This window comes from Equus quagga, chromosome 14 (genome assembly GCF_021613505.1).
Source record: "Equus quagga isolate Etosha38 chromosome 14, UCLA_HA_Equagga_1.0, whole genome shotgun sequence".
Taxonomy (NCBI): Eukaryota; Metazoa; Chordata; class Mammalia; order Perissodactyla; family Equidae; genus Equus; species Equus quagga.
In genome coordinates this window covers 56,827,499-56,854,815 of record NC_060280.1, presented here as the reverse complement: position 1 = coordinate 56,854,815, position 27,317 = coordinate 56,827,499, and the positions used below count along the sequence as shown (strand labels likewise).

The 27,317-nt window shown below is 38.1% G+C and overlaps 1 protein-coding gene and 1 non-coding gene across 5 annotated transcripts in view; both read right to left on the bottom strand.

Annotated features, from left to right (window-relative positions):
- The window catches only part of ELMOD1 (ELMO domain containing 1), a 63,029-nt gene that overhangs the window by 19,508 nt on the left and 16,204 nt on the right, over positions 1-27,317 (bottom strand). For 2 of the 4 annotated variants that reach the window (XM_046684497.1, XM_046684500.1), the window contains exons 2-6: positions 21,552-21,653; positions 10,011-10,156; positions 9,845-9,873; positions 8,823-8,920; positions 5,655-5,784 (exon numbers count right to left, since the gene is read on the bottom strand). In XM_046684497.1, coding sequence (XP_046540453.1) covers positions 5,655-5,784; positions 8,823-8,920; positions 9,845-9,873; positions 10,011-10,156; positions 21,552-21,568 — 420 coding nt within the window. In that variant the 5' untranslated portion in view covers positions 21,569-21,653. Of the gene's footprint in view, positions 1-5,654; positions 5,785-8,822; positions 8,921-9,844; positions 9,874-10,010; positions 10,195-14,786; positions 14,920-21,551; positions 21,657-27,317 lie in introns of those variants that run through there. The other 2 variants (XM_046684499.1, XM_046684498.1) reach the window with 2 other exon arrangements.
- On the bottom strand, positions 9,438-9,505 carry LOC124225948 (small nucleolar RNA SNORD77). The gene has a single exon (XR_006885163.1). It is a non-coding gene; the product is annotated as a small nucleolar RNA SNORD77 (small nucleolar RNA).

Here is a 27,317-nt window from a genome sequence, read left to right as displayed (position 1 = left end):
TTTACATCTTTCTGTTTTAATTTCCAATCAGAAATATATATATTTATACATTTAAATATATGTGTATGTATATATATATATATATTATCTCCCATAAAATCTCTTTGGAGTTCTCAAAAATATTTAAGAGAATTTATTTTTGGTGAGGAAGATTGGCCCTGAGCTAACATCTGTTGTCAATCTTCCTCTTTTTGCTTGAGGAAAATTGACACTGAGCTAACATCTGTGCCAATCTTCCTCTACTTTATGTGGGATGCCACCATAGCGTGGCTTGACGAGCCATGCTAGATCCATGCCTGAGATCCAAACCCACAAATTCCAGGCTGCTGAAGCAGAGCATGTATGAACTTAACCACCACGCCACTGGGCCGGCCCTAAGAGAATATTTTTAAGAGAAAATATTGAGGCTATGTGTTATTCAAATTCTCAGAACATGCTTTTCTACTTATATAGGAAAACTTTTAGCAACATTGTTAACAAAAAGAAGAGTAAACTGACTTGAGTTTCATTTCTCACCTATACCAGGGGTGAGAGCAATAATGGTCATGAATAAACCTCAAAATATATTATCATCTTTAAGAGTTACCTAAAAAAACTTCAATTACAATCAATTATATATATTAATTTACAAATATAAATTCTAAACACTGTGCTGTTCACTGCTTAAGAAACTGGTTCTATTTTTCTAAGTTTTCTACAGGAAGAGAGATTCTGCACATATCATTACTTGAGAGAGAGAGAAAGGTTGAGACACACAGTTGTATAAATACGTAATGCTGGAACCATTAGTTCTGTCTAATAAACAATGATAAGCATGAAAGCAAATTTACTTTTTAGCCTATAAATAATATTTTATATTATATCTTCATTATAGACAAATACAAACGTAAAATGTCCCTGTTTCTATTTCAGACATTATCCAAATTTTAAACTGCTTATTCTATGTTATACGATTTCAAAGCTTAAACAGAACAGTAGTACGCAAACATCTTGTTTTATAGCGAATTGCCACATTTCTGACAAGTATAAAATAATGTTCAATGACAGGAAATACTAATCAAAAAAGAGTTGTAATTCATGAAAGTTATTTTAGGCATTAATCCAAAATTGCCTATTATTCAAATGATACAATATTTTATGTTAGTTTCACAACAGGTAAATTCAATCTAAAGAGTAAGAAAAAATTTCAGAGGAAAGAAAGTAAATCTATCATGTGCGAAAGCAATATATCAAACAATGGTATAAGAAATCTTTTTTATATTACTTATAGAAGAATTTGCCAGTGCTCTGCATTCCTCGAAACAGAAAATGTTTCTGAGTTCATCAGAAAAGTACTAAAAGATGTGAGAAAAGGTCACTTAAAAAATCCTTTGGGAACTGATTTGGTTACTGCTACAATGGAAAAAAAAAAAGAAACAAAAGGAAACAGATTGTAAAGCTCATCACATTCATTTAAATAACATTTTTAAGTAATCTCAGGGTCCTACACAGTTTAAAAATACCTAGTTTCATGAGTGAGTGGAGTAAAATGGCAAAAGCAAGCATTTTATTTCTACAGGTAAAGTTACAAGCCTCATTCATCAGGGGAATACTTTGTTTGTGGGGTAAAAAGTTTGAATAATAAAATGCTTTAAAAAAACCCTCCATTTTAATAATTTCATGTATGATGACAGACTAGACTAATGGCTAAAACATGTTCTTAATTAAATCCTTAATCCTTTCTTCTTTAATAAGGGTCTCTTTCCTGGAAAATGAAAGTCGATTATACTAAAATACTTCTATGAAGTACACCATGTGTCTATGTCCTGTAAGAACGCTTGAGCCGTTGGATTCTCTTCTGATAGGCAGGCTCTTTCCTGAAAAGGAGGAAGAGGGTGGGAAGCAGGTGTCCCTGAAGGGTGAGGTCATTTCTTGCATCTAGGAAGCTGACTGGAAATCTGAACTAAAGTGGCAGGCCTCCGGTGGAGGGGCTCTGAGGAGTGCAGCCATGTAAGACTGTGCTACTGGGAGCAGAGTTATGGCAAAGCCACCAGCCAAGTGCAGGAGACCAAAGCTAGGAAGGGTGATTCCCGTGGTAGATGACAAGGTACATGTGTGGAAGCTGCACTCTGAGTCAGTCTATCACCCATCATGGCCTGTGCTCTCTGTGCAATTCTCTTCTCTTTGCACTCAGTCTTTACCACAAGCTTATTTGCCTTGCCTCCGGTCTGTAGCAGAACAGAACGGGCAAGGCCATCTGTCTATCATTCATTCGAGGAGAAGCAGTTTCTCTCTGAGGCCACCATGGAACTGTCTCTTCCTATCAGGAGAAGACTTTATAATTCTGGGTTATATTTTTTCTATTAAGTGTATGAATCCACCTAAAATTTTGCCTTTATTATTAATTTGGTTAGAAACATTTAATAGAAATGTGCATTTGAATAACTCATATGGACAGTGCTACATGAATATAAAGTGATGTCATACAGTTTCATCCCAGTCTATGTTTAAATGATTATAAAATCCAGATTTTTGGGGCCAGCCTCGTGGCCAAGTGGTTACGTTTGCGCACTCAGCTTCGGCGGCCCAGGGTTTCACTGGTTCAGATCCTGGGAGCAGACCTAGAACCGCTCATCAAGCCATGCTGAGGCGCTGTCCCACATGCCACAACTAAAAGGACCCACAGCTAGAATATACAATTATGTATGGGGGCGGTTTTGGGGAGAAGAAGAAAAAATTAAAAGAAAAAAATCCAGATTTTTTTATCCTCTAAGACTTTAAGTAGAAACACTGATACTGTGTTTCTATAAATTATAGACTTTTTGTATAAACTATAAAAATAAACATATATTTATTTATATAAACTATAAATCAAAGCACTTAAACAATGTGGCAATATATTACCCAAGCCTCTAAACCAAGAGTCGGCAGACTTTGTAAAGGGCCAGATAGTAAATATTTAGGCTTTGGTGGCCATACAGTCATTACTGCAACTATTTAATTTTGCCATCATAGTACAAAAACAGCCACAAACAATACCTAAATGAATGAATGGATGTGTCCAACAAACCTTTGCTTACAAAAATGGGTCCTGGCCAGATTTGGACCACAGGTTTTAGTTTGCTGACCCTTGCTCTAAACAATTTTATGAAGTCAGTGGTACCAAGAGTGTTATTACCCATTTTAAAGATGAAGCAGCCTAAGCTGAGGCAGTTAAACAAACCACGGGCCAGCCCCTGGAAACACAAATGTGAGCAAGACATGAGGTAGTGCAGGGCACCAGGGCAGAGCCCTTTCTAATCACCTGGGCAGTCATTTAACTGCCCAGCCTCAGTTTCCTCATCTGAAAACTGGGAATAATGCCAAAGTCTCACCTCAAGGTTCTTGTGACAACAAATGAAATAATGCTATAAAATACTTACTGTGATGATTGGCACATATTAAACATTCAATGAATGTTTCATTACTACTGATTTTATTATTATCATACTTGGACTTTGAATAAACTGAAGAGGAGAATCAAGACCCCACTCTTAAGTTTCTAAGTTTGCTTGGGGAGACTAGTAGTAGATTTCAAAATTCAATGAATAAGGATTCAAAAAAGTGAGCCAGCTTCTGCTGTGAGAATAGTGCTAACAGAGCGATGAGCAGGAGCAAATACCTGGGCCTAGGGGATGGCATGGCCTATTCTGGGTCAGGATGAATGACAGCATGGTGGAAACGTGCTGTACGTAATGGAGGTCCAGGAGACAGAGTCTAAAGATATAAATTGGAAAGGGTCCAAAATGCAGGCTAAGCTGCGTGGGCTTCCTACAATCAGACAATAGGGACCCTGAAGTTTTTAACCTAGAGACTAATAATGTGACTAGGTAGTCCCTCCAGCAGTGTTTGAGAAGATGGAAGGGAGGAAGCTAATGGTTAGTGGTGGAATTAAAAGGCTATTTTAATAGCTCAAGTTGGAGATGATGGTTAGAATAAGGCAGTAGGCATGGAAAACATTCGAGAGGTATTTTGGGGGGGGCTCTATGGGTAAGATTCAGTGATGTTTGTAGATGCAGAGTATCTCCCCAATCAGATTGCAAGCCACTTGCAGGTGGAAAAGATGCCTTTCCTCAAAGGGCCTAAGGCAGTGGTCGACAGTCCTGGCTTTATCATTTACTAGTTGTGTGAATCAGAGCCTGTACTAAAATGCTTGTAGTTTGCACACCTCTAAACTAAAGATAACAACCATCATCTTGTCCCCCTCTTATAGCTGTGACAATAAAAAATGATAACACATACATACTCAAATCATGACCACAGATAAAAGCCATGTCATAAAAGTTCTTGACATGTATCTAATGAACTACTATAATTCATGTATTCGCCCACACATGTTGAAAACCCACTATGTGCCAGCACACATTCAACAGATCAATTAAGATGGTGCAATGCAGGTACCCAAATGCCACTGATTCAGAGGGCATCTGAGCCATTCTAAAGGATTGTTCAGGCCCTTGGGGCCAGTCTGTTCATTATACCACTTTTCTCTTTTATTCACCTCTTATTTCCCATCTTGAGGTCATTGCATTGAGTTTGACTACCTCTATCAGAAAACAGAAAATAGAAGGCAATAAAAGGAGATGAAGCTCAGCCAGCAGGTTGGCTAAAGTTAAGCAGAGGCGAGAGGGAAGAAGAAAAACTATTGCTATGAATGAGGCTCCTTTAATTTTTAATGATTCACAAAGATCTAGCACTAATTAGTAGTGACAAATGAGTCATCTGCTTAAGTACTTACATACACAAAAACACACACTCCTTCACACAAAAATATAATGGGCTACATTGTTAAAATTACACCCTCTATTGATATTTTTCAATAAAATAAAGTTAAGGCAGCCAAACAAATGTTTTCTTCCAATTTTCTTTCTGCCTTTTTGAATCCTAGGAAAGGACAAGGAAGCATGCCATCCTAAAAAGCATCTATTTTCAGAAATCAATTTAGAAAATATTTCAGATGAGTAGTTATAAAGCTTGGTCTTAATTTTTTTGGTCTGAATTTTTTTTAACTCAAAATTCAGTGTTTTGAGGTAAAGTTTTATTGATGTTTCATAATACACCATCAGATCCTACGAGCCTTTTAAGGTTTTGCTTTGACAGCTGGAAGGAGTATTTATAACTGCATGTTATTCTTCCAATGGTTTCAATACACCAGATATAAACCTTTACCTCTTCTTCTAATACTCTCCGAGTTACATGAATAAATAATCAGCATTAAGATCTTGGGTAATTTCCCAAGAGGGCTATTGCTGAAGCAGAAACCAACTTCATCTTCTTTGATGTCTATTAAAAGTCATAAAAGGAAATCCCAGGTCAGTCTTTGACAAATGCTATTACTCCTATTGGCTTTCAACACAGTTAAACAAGCTAAACTTAAGTCAAATGTGAGAGCCCAGAGAAATCTGACGCTTTTTCAGATTAAAAAACTTATATTTAAGCTCTCATGTGAACCTTCTAATGAAGAATTTGCCTCCAACAGTTGAACCAGCAAGAAAAGTAGCCTTTACCAACAGTTCAGTGCCCACGTCTTACTCATCTTTGTTCCCCCACGTCCAGAGCAGGGCCTAGCACACAGTAGGCACTTGGCAAACATCAGCTGACCTAAGTGAAGGACTGAACTGTGTTTAAGGACTAACCTTCAAAAGCATTTCTTCATGTTGAGGATTATCAGAATCATAGGGTTCTCTGCGTAGTTTTTCCACATCTGCAATAAGGTTCCTGTACCCAACGATTTGCAGAAGGCAAGCCTGAAGAGAGATTCCCAGCCTAAGGTGTTCAAAAAGAGAAATACATGAGGAAAAACAGAAAATACACTTTGGTGTTTGTTCACTTGATGTATGCACAATATGACTTTTCATTTTATTTAATATTTAGGAAATTGCTCAAATTGGATCTATTTAACAGAAGCACAATTTCTTACTGAAGTGCCACATGGATAGTTGTGGGACTTGGTTAAATTTACCTCTCATTCTGGCCTTTTCTTAAGTCCAGTTGCAACAATATGGTTTAAAAAAACAAGGGAGCTCATTATGCAGGCAACTTGAAAGAAAGATGTAGAAAATAAAGGTGATAATGGGTTCTTAAGGGATCATTTAGTCCCCCCAGGTGGGTATATTAGAAACACCTCAAAAAGGTGTGTGTGGCAGGGGTGGGAGGAGGAGAAAGAGAGAGACAGAAAAAAAGAGAGAGAGAGAAAGCCCTCAGGGGCTTAGGGATAAGAAAAATTTTCAAAGCAAAACAAAACAATAACGACAACAAAAACACCTCTGCTTGGGAGCATCCCTAATAGACTGAGGCACTGCCAAGAGAAAGAACTCACTACTTTACAAAATTTCCTTTTCATTCCAACTGCTCTAGTTGTCCGAGTGTTTTTCTTGAGGCTGAAACAAAATCTGCTTTCCTTATTACCAAGTGGTTCAAATTCTGTTCTCTGAGCAAATTTATTTCCATTTTTTTCCCTACCATGCCTATTTATTTTAAGATAGCAATTCTTTCTTCTAGTCTCATCCCCAGGGTAAAAAAAAAAAATCCCTCATTCCTTCAATTCCCTCTCATGGGACACGGTTTTCAGATGTTTTACTGTCTTGCTGAGTCTGCTCTGAATGTACACTGTTTGATTAATAGCCCCCTTAAAACTTATCACCAGAACAGAGAACAATCTGGCACATTACTTCCTGTGATCTGAATGCTCTTTTTCTCTCCTACAATGTAGAAGGTAAACTAGAGTCTCTTTCAGCAGTCATTACAACTTTATTAAACAGGTGGGTAAATAATCACCAGGATCCTTTTTCACATAAACTACTGTCATGTAAATTACTCTCTACTTGTGTTATGGCATTTTTAAATCTAGAGGTGGCATTTCATGTTTATTTATTCCCGCTAAGTTCTTTACAGTCATTCACTTTTGTGGTTCAAAAATGGTTGAACATAAGCAGTTTCACATGATTCAACCCAAGAGTTACTGTCCGATATACTCCCACTCCTAATTCACTCACTAAAGTTTTGTTGTTGTTGCAGTGGTCATTATAATTGTGATGATGGTGTCATCATCATCTTCTTTTTTGGGGGTGAATGAGATGTATAGAGGTGAAATCTAAAGTTAGGGACAATAGAGAATTACAAGTCTTAGGATTGTATACTTATTCCAAACATAGAGGGCAGTGTCCAATAATCCAGAAGACTGAACTTAATAAAACTGAATATTCCATAAATGGCCTTTATAATTACTTGTTACTATAGCATCAGAGGACTAAATAAGATATTTAAATTTAGGAAAAGGGGACAGTGCCACTGACCACCCGGAAAATCAACGCAGGACTGAGAAGAGAAAAAATGTAATTAATTGTAATTGAAAAAAACATAATTAAAGTGAGGTTAATAGTAGTAATGGCTTGATAAATTATAGAATATTTCCCCCAGCCCTCCCTCCTATTTCTTGTTTCTTTTTCAGAACATCATTTAATTTTTTAAAAATCACATTTTGTCAATGTTAATCTGGTAAAAAGCACTAGAATCCATATTGAGACATAAAGACACAATTTACTACATACAAGGATTTTTCTCCCTAAAGGAAATCAAAAAAATAGATAGTGAGGAAATGCTTTTGAATGAAACATAAAACTGACATAGAAAAGATTTGCTATTAAATCATAATCTGTAAATATGATTATAGGACTAATATATTCCTCATGCCCAATTGTAGTCTTAAATTTTTGGTTCAACGTAATTTAAAATGAATTGTCTTCTTATCACCTTCCCAGAGGAGTAAAATATATGTCACAAGGTTTCAAAAAGACATTTATTGCATAATTAAATCAACTTTCAATGGCTGAATAAGGAAAAGGGAGCTAATTAGCTGAAGTGGCTGCAGAAGGATGCTATGGCAACCACGTGGAAATGGAGTTTTGTGATGAGCCCCAATTAGCTAGTCCCTAAAATCTCTCCAAGAGACAGACCTATACAAAGTGCACTCTGAAATTCCCCTCAACAATGGCTCCCAGTCTTCGGCAATTAAAAGCATTTCTCAGCGACAACATTTGAGATTCCCGTGTATGCACATCTATCTAGAAGACAGTTTGATTGCTACCTACCTAAACTGTCGCTAAATATCTCTGCATGCAGAATTTATTCTATCCAATATCCTTAGCCCAAAGTTTTACTGAAAAATTCCTGTGCTCAATGGAAAATATAAAGCTAAATTTTAAACATCATGTACATTGCCAAATGCATTTTAATACTTCCAAGACGAGATGACTAAATTACAAAGTTCTAAAGTCCTCGTACAAAAACCATCTCTCCCACACACATGCCTGTCTTCTTGACAAGCAGGTAGGAACTGTCTCCAAGATTATCAGCCTGTCATGAACCGAAGGAATATTTTTGATGGAGCAGAATCAGCTCCAGCACATTTACGATTTGAACATTTACTGTTAATGTAAAACAGAGGCAGCACATAGAGCAACTGTCGATGAATGGTTCCCCTTTATTTCATCTTCCGATATCAGGGGCATCCATCAGATTTCTTGCATTCATTGTATCTCAGAAGCACCTGCATAAATCACAACCAAGGTACAGAGTTGCTGCCATTTACAAACATGAAAAAGGCCCCTTTTCTCTTTTATCCTTCATCTGAAAGTCAAAACATGGCAGACGATTGTTTTGGGGGGAAGGGGGAGATGGGGAGAGGGAGAGAGAATGAAAGAGAGAGAAAGAGATTGAGAGCACACTCAAATGAGTGCTATAGAACCACTAAATATGTGGCCATGTGACTTGTGTTCTATATTTTCAACAAAATAAATTCTTACTGTGGGTTTATGTCGGGGTTAATTTTTTTCAGTTCCATGATGTCGTCTATGGTTTTTTCAATAGCATCAGGGTGGACGCTCACTGAAGTCTGCAACAGCTGGAAAACATTTTTCAGTCAGTCCCCTTGTCATGAACACCAGTGGCTTAAGCAGGGTCTACTTAGACAGGGGTTTCAAGTATTTGGTTAAAGCTTCTATAGGAAGATACTAACCTAAACTAAAAGCAAAAATTGATTTAGTTTTGGAATTCTAGTAAATTTGACATTTTCACAATGGGGGTAGTGCAATTTTCCTGATTAAGGTAATTAACATAAAACACAAATACATATGATTTTTCTAACCTCTTCCATCTGTTTCAAGCTACTTACATTGAAATATTTTCTTTTTTCCCAAACAATATGATTTCCATGGTTAATGGGCATCATGTATATGATTAAAGAGTGAAGTACTTAGGGGAGATTAGTCTTAAGGATGCTAAAATTAAATAATAATATAGAATTATAAAGAATCTTGAAAAAGAAAACAGATTTTCTTTCTTATGTGGATGCTTAACTATGTGCTATAAAAGCTTGCATGGTGGCTTCTTTGGTTTTCTTGGAAAATATTTTTTTTCTCAGATACATTAGACAAATGGTATATTTCTTCACGATTCAATCTGCTGAACTCAGCAACCATCATAGTATGGAAAATCTTGAGTATAAAGTTAAATGATTTGGATATTGAAGGAAATACCAGAGTTAATGATGTATGTATTTTCAAGGAATATGTATTTTATGATTTGGAAAGAGGTATAAAGAAGATTAATCCAACAATGAAGTAATAAGTGCTTCATAAATCTGCCTAGAAATTCACATACAGTGGCTGCTCTCATGTCAAAAGTACAGTGGTTTGTGATGGGCAAACGCTTCTTTCTTCTCAGTTTGTAGGGCCAATGGTATATTTCTTAAAAGTTTTACTTTTGATGATGGAGGTAAGCCTCTAGGTGAAAAGTTGCTGAAAAATATAGAAATGATCTCACTTACCTTACTTTTTGAATCCCTCAGTGATGTTTCTGTAAAACAAAGAATAAAAAAAGTCATGCAAAAATTATCCTTTATGAGTGGTTTAAAATTACTATAGTGAAATATAACACTGTATCCTCCATCCCAGCAAGCTTGCATTTTGCTTACTTCTTTGTTTCACGCTTACCGATTTTCATGGTTCTAGAAGCTCCAGGCTTGGTATTGTAACAGATCCGTTGCAGTTCACATCTTCCAGTCAGCTTCCTCATTACAAATTTCAGGCAGCGCCACAAAAATTTGCAGTAAAAATATAGGCACACTTGGATCAACATTCTGTCAAAAACAAAAGACAGCACCCTTCCAATAGAACTCTGGAAGGGAATAGAAAGCAGCCACCACCAGCAAGAAAAGAACCCCACAAGAAAAGCAACCATTAGACTCCTGGGTTTACAAGCATATTTCATTTTTCTAATCCCATGTTATTTTATTTCTGGTAGCTACACAACCCATCATTGAGAGGGAAGCCCAAGGTCTGTGAGGACGCTCTTACTATGACTGCAAGCAACTCCAGAATACCCTGTGCTAACAAATTTGATATTCCAACAAACTGAGGATGAAGCACGGGAATCCTTTCTTTTCTTCCCTTTGCCTAAAAACATTTTGAAAAGAAATCAGTACCATGAAAAGAGAATCTTTGTGTTTTAGGAGTTGTCTCACCCTTAGACATGGGGGAAAGAACGTGTTATGGCAACTCTCATCTTCTGCCTCTGAGGACAGCTTCTCAGCTCACTCTGGTTCATTACCAGCCCCTCCTCAGTGCCTTTTTTTGGGCCACTATTTTATTTCTTCCCTTGTTTCCATTCTTTCCTCCTTCCCTCTGCTTTCCTTCAGGCACTGTTGTCCTCCCTAAGGACTTGGTTGTATGGCCACCTGTCTTCTCTGCTGACCAATCCCAACACTTCTTGGACTTGCCAGAGGCCTCCCCCTCAGTTCACTGAACAAAGCACATTGACCTTTGGTTCCCCAACGTTCTCTGATTTAAGCCTTCCCCAAACTCCTACCTCTTGACAAGTTTGTTCCTGGCTCTTGCCAAACAAATTTTTCTTTATTGCACACCCTATCTTACTCCAATAGTACCTCAACAAGCTATGAAGTATACTGTCATCAATTATGCACTTATTCACGATATCTCTGGCACATGAGAATTTGTGTTTTATGCTGACTTTTAGTTTTTAATATGTGAGTGCCTACTGCTTCACAGTCCTGCTCAGAGTCTCAAAATGACTCAAGCTATAGAAGTAAAGAGGACTTATCATCCAGGAACTTATTTTCAACTCATCTTCCCTTAATACTCTGCATTCGTAGGAGGCAGAATTATTTATATTACTTCCTATTGGTGTCACTTCTAAAAGATGGGTTTTTTCCTCCAACGTCCACTAATTCCCTCCAGTGCTAACATAAGGTGATCCAGGGTCATTCAGATGAATAGGAGTAGTCAACTAATAGCCTCAGTGATGTGATCCATCCCTGAATATGAACCAACGCCTTGACTGTGTTCCTATGCTCAAATTGCTCTGACTCCAATATCTTGAACAGCCTGTGTTAAAAATAAAAATTCCAGGGGCTGGCCCCGTGGCCGAGTGGTTAAGTTCGCGCGCTCCGCTGCAAGTGGCCCAGTGTTTCGTTGGTTCGAATCCTGGGCGCGGACATGGCACTGCTCATCAAACCACGCTGAGGCAGCGTCCCACATGCCACAACTAGAGGGACCCACAATGAAGAATATACAACTATGTACCAGGGGACTTTGGGGAGAAAAAGGAAAAAAATAAAATCTTTAAAAAAAATAAATAAATAAAAAATAAAAAAAAATAAAAATTCCAACAGGCTAACTTGTACAACAGCATGGAGTCTATATCATATAAATGCAAAGGGAATATGGAGGAAACAGTATAAGTAACCAAATTGCTACACTAAGATAACACAATGGAATCCTTTGTAGGCAGTCAAATTATGTTCTAGAATATCTAACAACATGAGAAAAATGCCCATAATATTCTTATAAAATAGAAAAAAGTTAGAAAGGAATGTGTATGGAATGATCTACTTTTTCTTTAAAAAATCAAGTAAAAAATTTTAATGGTGATATATGAACAAGGAGGAAAATACTGGCAGGATACAGGACAAAAACGCTAACAGTGGTATTTTTTGGTTAAGTATATTTTCATTTTTTTCTATAATAAGTAAGTATTATTCTATTTAAGAAAAAAAGAAAGTTTTAACAACAATTAAAATATACTAAATGATCACCAAAAGCCATTACAAAGTGCATATAAAATTTCTATGTGAAGTCAGATTCTGCTGAAAGACAAAAAATGGATTTACTATGTCGTAAAGTCTGCAATTCAACTGTTTTAGTCAAATATGTTTTAAGATCTATTAGGATTTGGGTATTAGCTTTCATAAAAAATGGAACCCTAACAACAAAATTAGTGGAACATTTTAATTAGATGAGTGAAAAATTAGATGAGCAAAACCTCAACTTGCTCTCTTGGAAAAGGTTTTCCAGTTTTCCAATTATTGGATAGCTATGCCAAAAAAAAAAAAAAGATTGAGCAATATATTGGTTAACTGGTCACCAGCAAAGTGATAATGATATTAATTACTGGTTGGCATTGTTCTTATTACTAAGTCAAGTGAAGTTTGACTTATTCTATTCTATTACTTATTCCAGTAAAGTTTGTCTAGCATGTGGGCCACTTCCTCAAATGAAGCCTCTTTTAAGTCTGTGAATCAGGACTCCATGATAATCAAGTTCTTGTGACACTAAATCTTCCCAGAGAAAAGAGCTCTGATTATTGCTTAAGGAGCATCTTTGTACTCGCCCTACTTAGGGTACAAGCCACCAGATCATATTATAGCTCAGATCAAACCATAGAAAGTTTCCCTGGTGCAACCTCTCTGTTAGATCTATACAAAGATGTGACTTGAGATGGAGAGGTGTCACTCTAGGTGGCAGGAAGTGTCCAGAGGGAGAGTGGCTTATAGCCCGTCTGTAATTTCTCCCATTGGCCTCCTTGCATATGAGAAGAAAATGCCTGGGGAACTGTTTTCATCAAGACAGTCTTACATAAGAGGGAGAAAAGACATCATGTTCTATTTGCTTTTATCTTTTTTTTCAACTCCCCTGAGGATTTTCACACTGTCAAAGACAGGGAAACCCAGCAGAAATCCACAGTGAGGGCTTAGGGAGGATGCATCATTTCTTAGGGCTCCCCACTCTGTGAGGTGTATCACATCTGTCTCACCTAATCACAGAAACAGCATCACAAATCGTGAAAGAGACATGCCCATTTCAATTGTGAAATGAAATTTATACACTGTTTCCTTACCCTTTCGTAATTTCTGGGCCTGTAGTTCTGATAATGCTATTTATTACCAAGCATATATTTTTATTGTTTTCCTTGTTTTTCTAATGGATGACCATGCCCATAAATATTTCATTAAAAGGTCAACTTGCTATGCTAGGCCATATATTTTCTTGCTGTGTTAGGTGCTATATTTTTTTAAGCCAGATCATCAGATCAAACAACATTTTGACAGACATAATTTATCTTGTGTTTAGATCATAAACTTAAGGGATGGTCAGAGATTGAAACACCAGTGCTACCCCTTACTTTGGAAGCCTTATTTTGATGACAGAAATAATACCCAACTCGCTTCCTCATGAAAGGACCAGGTCAGCAAAACCTCCATTTGAGCATCTCAGGATGGCTGTTCTTCACCATCAAGTGCTGCCAGGAGCTCACTTCTTAAATTTTTGGGCCTGCTTAAGTCTCCAAATCGTAAAGGTTATGGAAAAACTGCTGAAGGTCCAGAGAACAATAAGCATGGTGAAACGTTTGGGGGGAATGTTAAATTGGTTTGGCATATTTATCCTGAAAAGGAAGAAATTAAGAAATGGGTCTTTAAATGCTTTTAAGCTAATCAGTGGTTGGTTGACGGAAAAAGAAAGATAAGAAGGAAGGAAGGAAGGAAGGCAGGCAGGTAGGAAGGTGTGCCTGTTTCTTACCCGAGTTTAAGCACTTTTGGATCATAGTACCTTTCCTCCTTTTAATCTCCTTTATGTCCTTATGTTTCTGATGGCATGCCTTGAGTGGAGGCATCTCAAATATACCTGTGAGGCAGATCCCGTTTGCTTTCTTTGATCCCATCCTTCTGTTCCTACTCTTAGAATAAGCGTTAGAGCCAACCCCTCTCCATCACCTGAACCCTGTGTTCAAGGGGTTTATAGCTCTGCTCGTGTTTTCCTCCTGGCCTGAATCATCAAACCAATAAGTTTAGTTTTAATTAGGGGAATATTTGCTTTTTTTCTTCAGAACACTAGACAGTTTTCTCAGTTCTGATGGAAGATTCTCAACTCACGACTGAAAGGATCTCCTACATTTTGCAGGAACAACAATCAAATTCTCAAGACTATGAGGAGACACTGCTGATCACCATCTCCTATTTTTAACAACTACCTGCAGAGACAGCAGTTTCTGTGTTTGTTTCTGGTTTTTTAATCACAGCTTTTTGATAGTATTCCAAAAAGAGTGTTACTGAAGCACTGGGAGAATCTGATTCAATAATAAGAGCTACTTAGGTTCTATTTCCAATATTTTCTGTTACTGCCATTTATTAACATGCCGCAGAGTGAAGTTTATGGCTGAGTTCACAGCAGTGCTCTTCCATAAAGCAATTATGATCGCTTTCATTATTTAACATTCATTCTCTAGCTTGAATCAGAATAGCCACCCAATGTAAATTATTCAAAATGGATCATATCTCTGCTACCAAATAAAAGCGAGCTCCTGTCTTGTGGTGTTTTGTTAGAGGGATCTATGCAGCATGGATGGGGCCTCTGAAACAGGAGATGCACCTAGAACCATGTGGCCTCCTGCCATGGGTGGGGGGCTGTGGGTACCTGTGGTGCAACTCTACTCCATCATCTTAACTTTGTGACTGCTATCTTCTTTTGGAATAATAGAGAAAAGTGGCTTATTTTGAACAGTCTCAATGAATTTGCTAATGTAAGTTAATTCTTGCTTGAAGAAATCCTGTAATAAATAAGAAGTACACTATTGGTGAGGAAGGATATGTAAATAAATAATCACAGTTCTTGGTTCAAACCGCAGTTTCCTAAATGAAACATTTTTCATCCAAATGGCCATAAAGAACAGCAAAACGCTCAATGTTTCCACCATTTCATGCACTTTCTAAAATCACGTTTTGAAAAATTTTAGTTGCTCTATTGAAGTTCCTAATTAAGGGCACTGGTCATCAATTGGAGATTAACTTGTCAACAGGTGTTTGGCCTAGTAAATGAGACCCTCTCTATCATCAGCTTCCTACTGGGAAGAGAGACTGCAGAGGACTTGATACATGAACTGGAAATGTGAAATCACACAAAAAAACCATTTGTGGGCCTCTAGAAAAACAAGAGTATTTTACCCGCATTGAGCAGCAGTGAGGCAGTGCCCGGTGTCCAGGCGATTGGGGCCCCATGGTCTTTTCCATCATTCCTTATCTGAAGAGATCATGCTGGTGGTTTTGGTTTTTGTTTTTGGTGAGGAAGATTGGCCCTGAGCTAACTTCTGTTGCCAATCTTCCTCTTTTTTTATCTTGAGGAAGATTGTCCCCCAGCCAACATCCGTGCCAATCTTCCTCTATTTTTTTATATTTGGGGTGCTGCCTCAGCACGGCTTGATGAGCGGTGTGTGGGTCCATGCCCTGGATCCGAACCTGTGAACCCCAGGCTGCTGAAGTGGATGTGCGAACCAAACCACCACGCCACCATGCCAGCCCCATATCATGCTGCTTTTGAAAAGTGGTGGGAATAAATCTCTCATGGATCAATATTTTTCCAAATTCTATTGCTATAGCAAAGGGCACTGTTTTTACATTCAAGGGAAATTTTATCTGAGGGCTTAGAGAGCAACAGCTGACTGTGGGATAACTAAAATAATAAATTAATTAATGGTTTATCCTTTTCTTTTTAAAGAAAAGGAGGCACAGGTTTATCTTAATGTATTAGTGACATCATTATTCAATTAAAAATTTGATGCTTAAATACATACATTTTACAAGATTTATTTTTTTAAAAACCAGATTTTTTTTGCTATTTGGATAATACTTTTATTGACTTATAAGGGAAGCAGCATATACATTATACTTTGACACTTAAAAAGTATTTAAATGTAATCTCAAATATAAACTTCTATTGTAAATAAAAATATTTTTAAAAGAACCAAAGTTAAATAAATCTATAAACAAAAGAAAGTCATCCTCACAAGGTTGTAATCTATCATAACCTTAATAAAAAAAATTAAATACATAAAAAAATAAAAAAGAAAGTCATCATCCAGAATAGGCCTTAGAATCTTCTATAGGGGATAAGGCGCAGGCTTCTTAATATTATAGATTCTCCACATAATATAACTTTTAAAAAAATATATAAAAACCACCAGGACCAGGTGAGAGGCCCTTCTCAGTATTATGAATAAATTCTTTCTGTTGAGTTAAAGACCTGCAGCAGATGAAGGAGAGTGATGTGAAATGAACTGGGGAAAACATTAAAATGATCACTGAAAGGCAGTTTACTTATTATTTCAAGGAACTGAAGAAAAACAAGATGAGAAGACTGGCCACGCAGTACAGAAGGAAAAGGAGTGGGGATCACGGCAGAGGGAAAATGTGAATATAAGTCAAGAACTTAATTTCATTGTAAACCACACGCCATCCCTGTCCGCAAGGAACTCAGTCTCTAGCCAGGAAAATGACAACAACAACAAAAAGCAGAAAAACAGTGTGATAATTTTATTAAAAAAAAATTGCCCAAAGTGTTGGAGAAGCAGAGGAGAGAAAGTCTCTTCCTCTGATATTGGACAGTAAAACCAGCTCTTTTCTTTTTTCTTTTCTTTTTGATTTAGAAATAATTGCTACCCATACAGCCGACTCTTGATTATCCTAACAAAGAGGGCAAGAACGACGTGGGAAACCAGCGTGCCTTACTCAGTTCAGAAGAAAAGTGAAAAATACAACAGTTAGATGAATGAAATTCAAACCAACATTTATTGAGTGCCCGTGGCCTTCATTTATCTTGCTCATGCTCTGTAGGAGGGACTTGAACAGTGACGTTGCCGAAAAGTTGGCCCGAAAAGTTGAGGGAATTAAAGGGGCAGGAGAGCTGGGATGCTGATGATGGAGCCTCAGAGAATCTCTGATGGCAGCTTGATGGCGACAGGCAGGCTCCGGTGAGCACTGACAGGAAACTGCCTAGAAAACTATTCAGGTTAACACCTGTCAACAAGAGGGTGGAAACAGTTTTTGTTCTAATGCAGCAAACAAACTAATTAAAATATATGTATGTGTAGATACATGTGTATGTGTGTGCTGAATGGAAATACTGCCACTTAAAAGGGAAGCGTCTGGAGGTCGGACTTCAAGTCTAGTCTCATGTTGCCACTAGGAGCTGTGTGACTTTGGACGAGCCACTTTGCTTCTCTGGGTCTCTGCCTTCTCATTTGTAAGGTGAAGGGAATGGACTAGATTTCTGGCTCTAGGGGGAGGCTAGATACGTGTTGCAAGGGAAAAAGATTGTTCACCTGACTCTCCCTTCTCTTTAAGGTCCATTTGAGGTCTGGCTGAAAATTGCCATGCTTCTGGGCGGTTTTATGTCGTGCTTGCAAAGGTGTCCCAGCCCTGCCCCCAACTTCATCTTTGCAACTTCTACTCACCCCAACAAACCTGGACCTCCTGCTGCTTGTGGCAGCTCGTCACACTTTCTCAGGCTTTGTTCACAGCATCTGTGCCACCTCCCACACCCTCTACCCTTATTTAAAAATATGAGCAGCCTGGTCCTTCCTTTCCCTCAACATCACCCATGTGAAGCCTTCCCTGGATATCACAAAGTGCCTGTAGCATGCCACTGGTCACATCCTTTCTTTTTTTCTTCTTCCTCTTCTTCTCCCCAAAGCCCCCCAGTACATAGTTGTATATTCTAGTTGTAGGTCCTTCTGGTTGTGCTGTGTGGGACGCCACCTCAGCACGGCCTGATGAGTGGTGCCATGTCCGCGCCCCCCGGATCCGAACCAGCGAAACCCCGGACCGCCGAAGCAGAGCGCAAAAACTTAACCACTCTACCACGGGGCCAGCCCCTCACATCCCTTCCTATACCTTAGTTTTATATGCGTGTGCCTCATCTTACCAGGTGGTATATTACTTTGGAGCAGAGACTACCTCATATTCATTTTTGTATCTTTTGTATCACTTTTTTCACTTTCACGTCTCACAACAGGGATGCAGTGAGGGGGAAACGCAATGCAGAAATGATGAGAAACAGCTTTTAATTCAGACAGGCCTGCATTCAAATATCTGTGTGCCCTTGGGCGACTTACTTAACTTTGCTAAGCCTTCTTGCTCTATGCTGTAAAGTGGGATATTAATTCCTACTTTATTACAATTGTTATTACTAGAAAATAATATTTAAAAATGTGGAATAGTACTACAATTGTGAGCAGTAAATTCTTACTAAACAAATCAGTGGGCCAAGATACTGATCAAGTGTGAACGACTTCTAAAACCCAACTTACAGATATTTTTGCTAATTGGAAGCCTTTATTTTCCTAATTATAGGAGTAAAATATATTTTTCCCTCAACTGTTTCACAGCCAGGACTTGGGCACAAGTCTGCTGTATTGCTCAAAGCCTTTCCCCTGGGGGGCTGAGTTTGGCACAGGCTCTCCCTTCCTCTCTTCTGCCTAAGGAAGGGAAATATGCAGTGAAGTCCATGGCCAAGAAATGCAGATCCTGGGGCTGGAATAATTGGCAGCAATTATCTATACGGAGTGACTTAAAAGATTCCCTGTATTAGAAATTCTCAAAACTAATAATGTTTTGATGACTATAAATATATAATCTCAATAACTAAATCCTAGCAAGGGAAAAGTTCTCCAGTGAAAATCTTAGGCCCTCTCTTTTATATACATCAACTGAATTAAAATTAATAAAATATATTATTCAAACTAAATCCTAAGCCTCGGTTCTCTTTTGGGCTTCAAAAGTGTCCCCTCTTTTTCTGATCACCCATAGACACACTTTCTTCTCCATTTAAACCCTTGTTTTCTTTTAATGCAGACCATGGCTAAACTCATATTGGGTGACAATGGGGTACTTATCCAATATCCCACATCTACTCTCGATTTAAAACACACTCTTCAGCCAGGTGTACTAATTCTGTAGCATTTGTTTCTAATATTTCACACAATTTTTTTTTAACAAGCATCAAATATCTTCTCCACTCCTTTATGCTCTGAGTAGTTATACCATTAATATATCTGACGGTAGCAGTGACCTAGAGAGAGCAGAGTTTGGGTACCATGTATCTTAAATGTGGATTAATTAATTAAAACCCATTCTTTCTCACAAACTGGTTTCCTTAAGATTAACTTCATTTTCTTTTAGGGCTGTACATGGAGCATTTCGTTCCAGAGCAACTCAGAAATTAACAGATTAATTACTCTGTGGGCTTTTAAATAATGCTGAATTCATCTCGGTGAAAGTCAACTCCTTATTCTGCAAAATATATTTGCTGAGCTCAGGAATTAACACCTGATTTAGTCAGACCATGTTTACATAACCTTCTCTTTGGTTCAAATGAAAAGATTGCCAAAATTGTCCAATACCTATGGGAATGGATTATAGGGAATAAAATGTAGTCTAAATTATCTGATAGAGCTTATAATGCAGGATTATTACTTCTTGCCCTCTTATCTTCCAAATTCCATAAACATTAGCATATAATGAATACACACACATTGTAACTTAATAAAAAGCATTAAAAACCAAAACCAAAACCAAAAAACAAAGCCAAAAGCAATAATCAACTAAAGAGGAGCAATGATCAAGTTTCCTTTTACTATTTCAGAATCAATGGTCAATAAAAATCCTCAAGTTTGTTTCTTAATGTGTAATCTATTATCTAGCTTCAGTTTCACATAAATAATCAATGTCAAGTAATATTTGTGAAATATATGTGCCAAATTAAAAGAGAAAAATTTGTGTCAGAACACATAACTGACAGGGATATGCTAGTTCCATCATCCTTGGAGCTGCTCTGTGTGATAGATCTTGCCTGTATCTGTTTTAAATCATCAGATACAAATTAATTTTAAAATGTTATAATCTCTACTAAACACAGTGTTGCATCTATTCAATCTAACAAAAAACTAACAGAAACCAGTGCTGCTATTTCCCCTAAAATGGCTGGTTTTGAGGCCACTCGAGTTTTTCTAAAACAAGATGCTAAAGAAGAAATCCAGTAGTACAAGGGTTGGTGCAAACCTCATCATAGCCATCTTCTCTTTTAAAAGGGATCTCCTGACTTCTAAGCTTCATCTAACACTAAATCGTTCTGTTCACATGATTCTACAGCTAAAAGACACCATGTTTACATTCAGGAGGGATTCATAAATACCAATTTTTCATGAATGTGTAAACAGATGGGTTAATTACCATGGCAACCAAAAACCGTATCAGATCAAATACTTTGCTGGCAAATGTCCTAGTGATTTTTCAAATACTTTCGTTTTACATGGCTGAGATAAACAGAATGAAGAGTATTCTACAGAATAAAACAAATGCTAATGCCTGTAAATGGTTTAATAGTGACCTCCTGCGAAGTTTTCACAGTTCTAAGCTCCAGCAGCAAAAGATAATGAATCCCACAAAAACTGATCTAGGTGCTTCAGAAACAATGATACAACCAAAACCAGTGGGGAAAAGAAAACTTTCATGCAGCCACTGAAAGAACTGTCACTTCCCTAAAAGAAGAAGCCCACTAATCATTTGCTTAGAGAAAACAAGCCAGTGCAAGGGGTGAGAATGTGTAATAGGGGTAGGCCGCCATCTTGAGGGAAAGAGACTTAATATTCTGCGAGGTGTGTTTTATTTTCTAACTTTCAGGACCAGACTAACTTTATTTTGTTGTGTTTTAATATGATTAAAAATTTCTCCAAGAATTTCATTAATAGAATTGTGAATGGCAGTCAACATTCTTGGAAATAATTCTAACTATAGGTCCAGCCATATGGCTTTCGAAACAAAACAAGATCACTCCCAAACCCACTGACATGTACAGCACTCCACACAGCACAATCTTCAGGGAGTCAACAATTAACGCGCATTTCAGAGGCATCACTGAGGCAGGAACAGCAAGACTTAGAACATTTGTTTTTTACCAAAAATGAACATTTTAAAATGCCTGTGTCGATTGGCCAGCCAACTGAAATCTAAATTAAGAAATATTTAAAATTCCTTATCTCAGGAAAATGATTCTACACAAATTACATTGATTCCTAGACTACTAATTCCTCAAACGTCAACCTCAAGGTCAGCAGCACACCATTCTTTAGAGATAGACGTGCTGTGAGGTTGTCCAAAGTACTCCCTGCCCCGTGCAGTCTTGTAATGTTTTGTAATCTACTACTTTTAAGTGCTCTCAATATAATATGCATATGGAGTTAGCAGAGGAACCTTGTGACCAAATTACTCTTAGCCAAAATACAATGCTATTTTATGCAATCCCAAGAGACCTGGTTACAGAATCACATGGTGAATTGAAATATTATCCTAATTGGCAAGGAAGTTTCTCTATTTTAGAGGGCTTGTCCAGGGAACCCTACACACTTACCTCAGGAAGTGCTTCATTGTGCCTGTTTTGATTATCCAGATCTCATCCAAACTGTTCTCAAGTAATTGCTTCCAAATTTGCCTTTAGCAAAGTAAGCGTAAGCTGTGGGAAGAAATTAGATATATTTACTATTATGGGGGCTGGAAATCCCAAACCCCAAATTTCTGCTTATCTTAGTAAGCAGACAACACGCTATGCACACAGAACATTATCAACCGAACTGCCCACATAGCAACGCAATTCAATGGATGGAAATCATAGCTAAAGCCTTTCACTTATAATTATACAATTAGTCTTTCATTTTAAGTCGCTTGCTAGAAGAATTATTAGTTTCATGAGCAATCTCTTCAATAGTAAGCTTTTTCTCTATTTTGGGTATTATTTCTATAACCAGAAGAATAGTATTTGTAAAAAAATAAATAAAAATGAAGAATCATAAAATTAACTACCTGATTTCCAGATATCTCACGGTTTTAAATGTGGCAGCCTCAACCTTCCAGAAGTACAACTCAAAAATAACTAGGAGCAACTGGCAATGTCTTTAAGCTAAAAAATAGCTATTTAAGAGCCAATCAAATGAATGATATGCCCCGGCCCCATTTTTTTTTTTTTTTTTGGCACTGTGAACTAAACAGTAAGATTTTATATTTGTCTAGCTCTTCTCAGTTTACAATTTACTTTCACAAAGTCTACAATATCAGGTTATTGGTTTTCTTCCTTCTGACAAGGAAGACACCAGAAGCTGCCTACAAAGCTGCAAGTTGGAATGAGTCAGGAAGAAACAGACTAGAGAAAATTCTCAAGATCATCAAAAACAAGGTAAGCCTGAGAAACTGCCAGTTAAGAAGTGCCGAAGGAGACATGACAACTAAGTAATGTGGTACCTTGGGGGGGATCCTGGGAGAGAAAAGGGACATTAGGTAACAACTAAGGAAATGTGAATAAGCATGGATTTTATTTAATAATTAGCTATCAATATTGGTCCATTAGTGTGACAAATAAATTAATGTAAGATGTTAACAATAAAGGAAACTGGGTGCTGTAAAGGGAACTCTCTGTGTTATCTTCGGGACTTTTCTGTAAATCTAAAACTATTCTAAAATTTAAAAATTATCACCATATGTTAGTGCTTATGCTCTAGACACAGACTTAGGCCTGGGGATACAGGGTGAACAGGAGAGGCATCAGTTCCCTTCTCTAGATCCAACAGTCTTGAGGGAGGAAAGGAGAGAAGATGATACAGGAAAACAAACAGGTACTTAAACACAGTACCGTTGTTCCCCCTTATCTGAGGAGGCTAAGTTCCAAGACCCCCAGTGGATGCCTGAAACTACGGATTGTACCAAATCCTACATATACTATGCTTCTTCCTATGCATACATACCTGTGATAAAGTTTAATTTATAAATTAGGCACAGTAAGAGATTAACAACAATAACTAATAAGAAAATAGAACAATTATAACAATATACTGTAATAAAAGTTACTGTAGATGTTAACAACATCAGCTTACACATTTTGTTCTTTCCTTATTGAGAACTTCCACCTTTTCACTTAAAGGAAGTACTTTATGGTATCTCTTTGGCACATCTGAATTGCCAGCATCACTACCCTTGGGCTTTGGGGCCATTATTAAGTAAAATAAGGGTGACTTGAACACAAGCACTGTGATACCATGACAGTCAATCTGATAACCAAGATGGCTACTAAGTGAATAATGAGCAGGTAGGGTATACAGCATGAATATGCTGGACAAAGGGATGATTCTTGTCCCAGGCTGGAGGGGGTGGGACAGTGTGAGATTTCATCCTGCTACTCAGAACTGGCATGCAATTTAAAATTTATGAATTGTTTACTTCTGGAATTTTCCATTTAATATTTTCAGACTGTGGTTGACTGCAGGTAACTGGAAGTGCGGATAAGGAGGGGACTACTGTATTACAAACGAAAATGGGTGCTGTGACAATGAGATGCGAGATGCCTATCCTAGATGTAGGAGTCAGGGGGTTCCCCAAATAGCATATACAAAGTCCTAAATGCAAACACACAATGTGTGGAGGAGAAAATGTTCAATCTACTAGTGAGTTGCTCAGTGAGAGGGACAAGTTAAAGCAGGGACGGCTGGATATGGAAAGGCAAGAAACGGTCAGATCATCAAAAGCTTTGTAAGCAATATTACAGACGTTTGACTCTTATCCCATGAGCAATGAGAAACTATTGAAAGTTTTCAAACTGAGATGCAACATAATCAGATTTCTAGTTTTAAAAATATACTCTTGTGTATTGTAGTATGTATGTATGTGATTGTAGCATGGAGAATAAATTGGATTGTGGTGAAATTATAGGTAGAGACACCTTTAGAAGGTTGTTACAATAATCCAGGCAAAGATAATAATGGCAGGATAAGGCAATGGACAGAGACAGAAGTGGATGGATTTGAGAGATATTTAGAGGGTAGAATCAACTGAATTTTTGTTAATTGAGTGGAAGTTAGAGAAGGAGAAGGAGGAGTCAAACATTATGCCCATGTTTGTGGCTGGCAACAGGGTAGACAGTGGAATCTTTACTAAGACACAGAATTGTGGAGATGCAGGTTCGGTGTCTGGGTGTATTTGGCGATGTCTGGGACATTTTGAGTTTGCAGAGTCAAGTGGTAGTGTGGATATACATGGATCTGAAGGTCAGGATAGCAGTCCAGGTTGGACACAAAGAGTTCGGATTCCTCAGTATACAGATGGTAAATAAAAGCACAGCCCAGAAGGAATAACTAAGTAAGTAGCATATACAACACCTGTTGTTTGTAACAATATTTCTTTGTCATTAGGATATTATTAAATTAGAATTGTCATGCTATTAAGGTAGTAAAGAATAGACTATAGTTTAGAAAGACTTTATTGAAATTAAAAAAAAACTTTATCCTTAAATGTTTGAATTTCAGTTAGCTAGTGACAAATAAAAATGGCAAGTAACATAATCCTTCAGCTTCCTGTACCTGGGGGTTCCTGAATCCACCCATTTCAAAAAACTTCTCGAACATTTCTGTGCCCAGCACTGTGCTGGATAATGCAAAATAGTTTAATACTATAAAGGAGCCTCACTATTATTTAAGGGGAGATTTGGCAAATATGGCAGAGAGTGTGCACGGTGATTAAGGGTACAAGTTTTGGAGACAGAGAGTTCATATTTGGGATTTCCAATTAGCCAAGTAGCTTCAGACAAGTTGCTTAACCACTCCAGGATTCAGTTTTTTCCCTGTTAGATGGGGAGAGTAATTATAACTACCTTGCAGGGTTGTTCTAAGGACTGAATGAACCAAAGCATGTAAGGTGCTTAGCATAGTAACAGATATGTAATATGCATTCAATGAGCAATACTCATTGCTCATCGTATTAATATTTTGCCATTCTTTTCTTTCTTTCTTTCTTTTTTGGTGAGGAAGACTGGCCCTGAGCTAACATCTATGCCAATCTTCCTCTATTTTGTATGTGGGACACCACCACAGCATGGCTCGATGAGCGGTGTGTAGGTCTGCACCAGGATCCAAACCTGTGATCCCTGGGCTGCCAAAGTGGAGTGCGTGAACTTAACCACTACGCCATGGGGCCAGCCCCAACCATTCTTTATTACAGCCTCCTCTAAAGAAAAAGATCATTTTGATAAGTGAAGAATCAATTAGGAGACTGTTAAAATGAATTCTGGCAACTCGTGACCTGAACTGGGACAATGACAGTGGTGATGGAAAGAAGTAAACAGAAGTGGAAAATATTTGGAAAGTAGAATCAATTGGACTTACTGATTGGATAGGAAAAGTGAAGGGAAGAAAAATAACAATTAGTTCTAATTATCTGTCACCCAAACAGGAAACAAAGACAGCAATTAGTTCTAATTATCTGTCCCCCGATGAGAAAACACCAAAAAGGGCTTTGGTGGCAGAAGAAAGCCTGTGCAAATGGTATCTAAGGCACTGCTTGTTGGTATTCATTAAATAACTTCTCTAAATGTTTTCTGTAGAAAAACAAAAAGAGGGCCCGGCCCGGTAGCGTAGTGGTTAAGTTTGCATGCTCCACATCAGCAGCCTGGGGTTCACTGGTTTGGATCCTGGGCACGGACCTACACACCGCTCATCAAGCCATGCTGTGGTGGCATCCCACATAGAACAACTAGAAGCACGCACAACTAGGATATACAACTATGTACTGGGGCTTTTGGGGGAGAAAAAAAAAATGAAGAAAATTGGCAACAGATGTTAGCTCAGGGCCACTCTTCCTCGCCAAAAAGGATACCTTAAAAAAAAAAGAATTACAGTTTACTTTTAAATCTAGCTTTGTTTTGAAGGAGGCATACTTGTTAATGTCCTATTTACCGTTAACTAGACAATCTGTGTAAAAGGCAGGAACATGGAACAAATCATACTTGGTGCGCAATGTATGATACCCAGGGAGTCACTACAGAAGAGCAATGTCCTCCACGTTGTTCTTCCACGAGTGGTGCTGTGCTAATCAACTCCTTTGCGTTAGGCCTCCTTTGTAGGCAAAGCAGCATTTCTCCAGCGGCTGGGCAGGGCCGAAGGTCGGGGAAAACTTGAGTTTGCTTCTGTCTGCACACAGCTCTAACAAAATGGTAGCCCTGACAGGCTTCTCAAGTATTTTACCCACCAGCCTGTTGACTTTAACTCGATTAAATGTAAGTTACTTGCCTTGTTTATATCTGTCTCACTAATTGAAAAACACTGATACTTTTTGTTTAGTTCAGATTGATTGAGGTAGTATTTACATCAAGTTCGCTCTTGTTTGGTCAGACATTAAGTCCAATGCCACCTGTTTCACAGCATGCAAGGAGAGCACGAAAACCGCTCTGTCAGCTCTCCTTTCCCGACACCTTCCTCTCCAGAGGGGTTTTTAACCTGAGGTGGACATCAGAATTACCTGCTGTATTTTAAATCGCTCCTATTGTCCTAAAAGGATCGGTTTCATGTTTCTCCCCTTTGGACTACGTGCTCCTCTAGGGCACCAGAGAAGCCCCAGGGCCTGATACAATGCCTGGCACATTGAGTTGTGAAATGAGAAACAAAACAGAGTCATTTACCTTTAAGAGCTTTAACATGGAGCCCTGACGCCGTTAAGGAAATGGGTCATAGGCACGTCCTCATGGAGCAGAACAGGAATTTTGAACCTGCAGCTCGCCACAGTGACGGCCTTTTGCCTCCCTCTAGCTAGCTTTAGCAATCAATTCTATTTAGCCAAAATTAGTTTTCTGCCTCCAACCCCAATTAACATTCTTTGCAGTGCAAAGCTCCCTTCTATGCCTTTAAAAGCCCCTGACTTTTACTCCCTAGGGCGACACTGGATTTCTACCTGAATCTGTGCTCCCTGAATTACAATTCTTTGATCCCCAAATAAACACCTCTCTGCCTCCCATTTTGGTTCTGGACGTTTAGCTTAACAGAGCGCTCAACACAGATTTGTTGAAATGAACTCTGTACCCTTTTAGAGAAATGCACTTCTGTAACAGCCCTGATCAATAACAGCACTAATAAAACAAACTAAAAATCTCTCCACTGAAAGAAAAAAAAAACTTTGTAGGTCTTTGTTTAATCAAAATAAAGGATGTGATCATAATTCTGGGCTTCCTGAGCCTCTCAGCCTGTCTGCAGTAACTTCTCCCTCGCGGACGGGCCGCTGCCCCGACCTACGCCGAAGGGCAGGATCAAACGACTGCGCTCGGTGGATCAAACCCCTCCAGAGATCAATGGACGCCTCAGCGCTG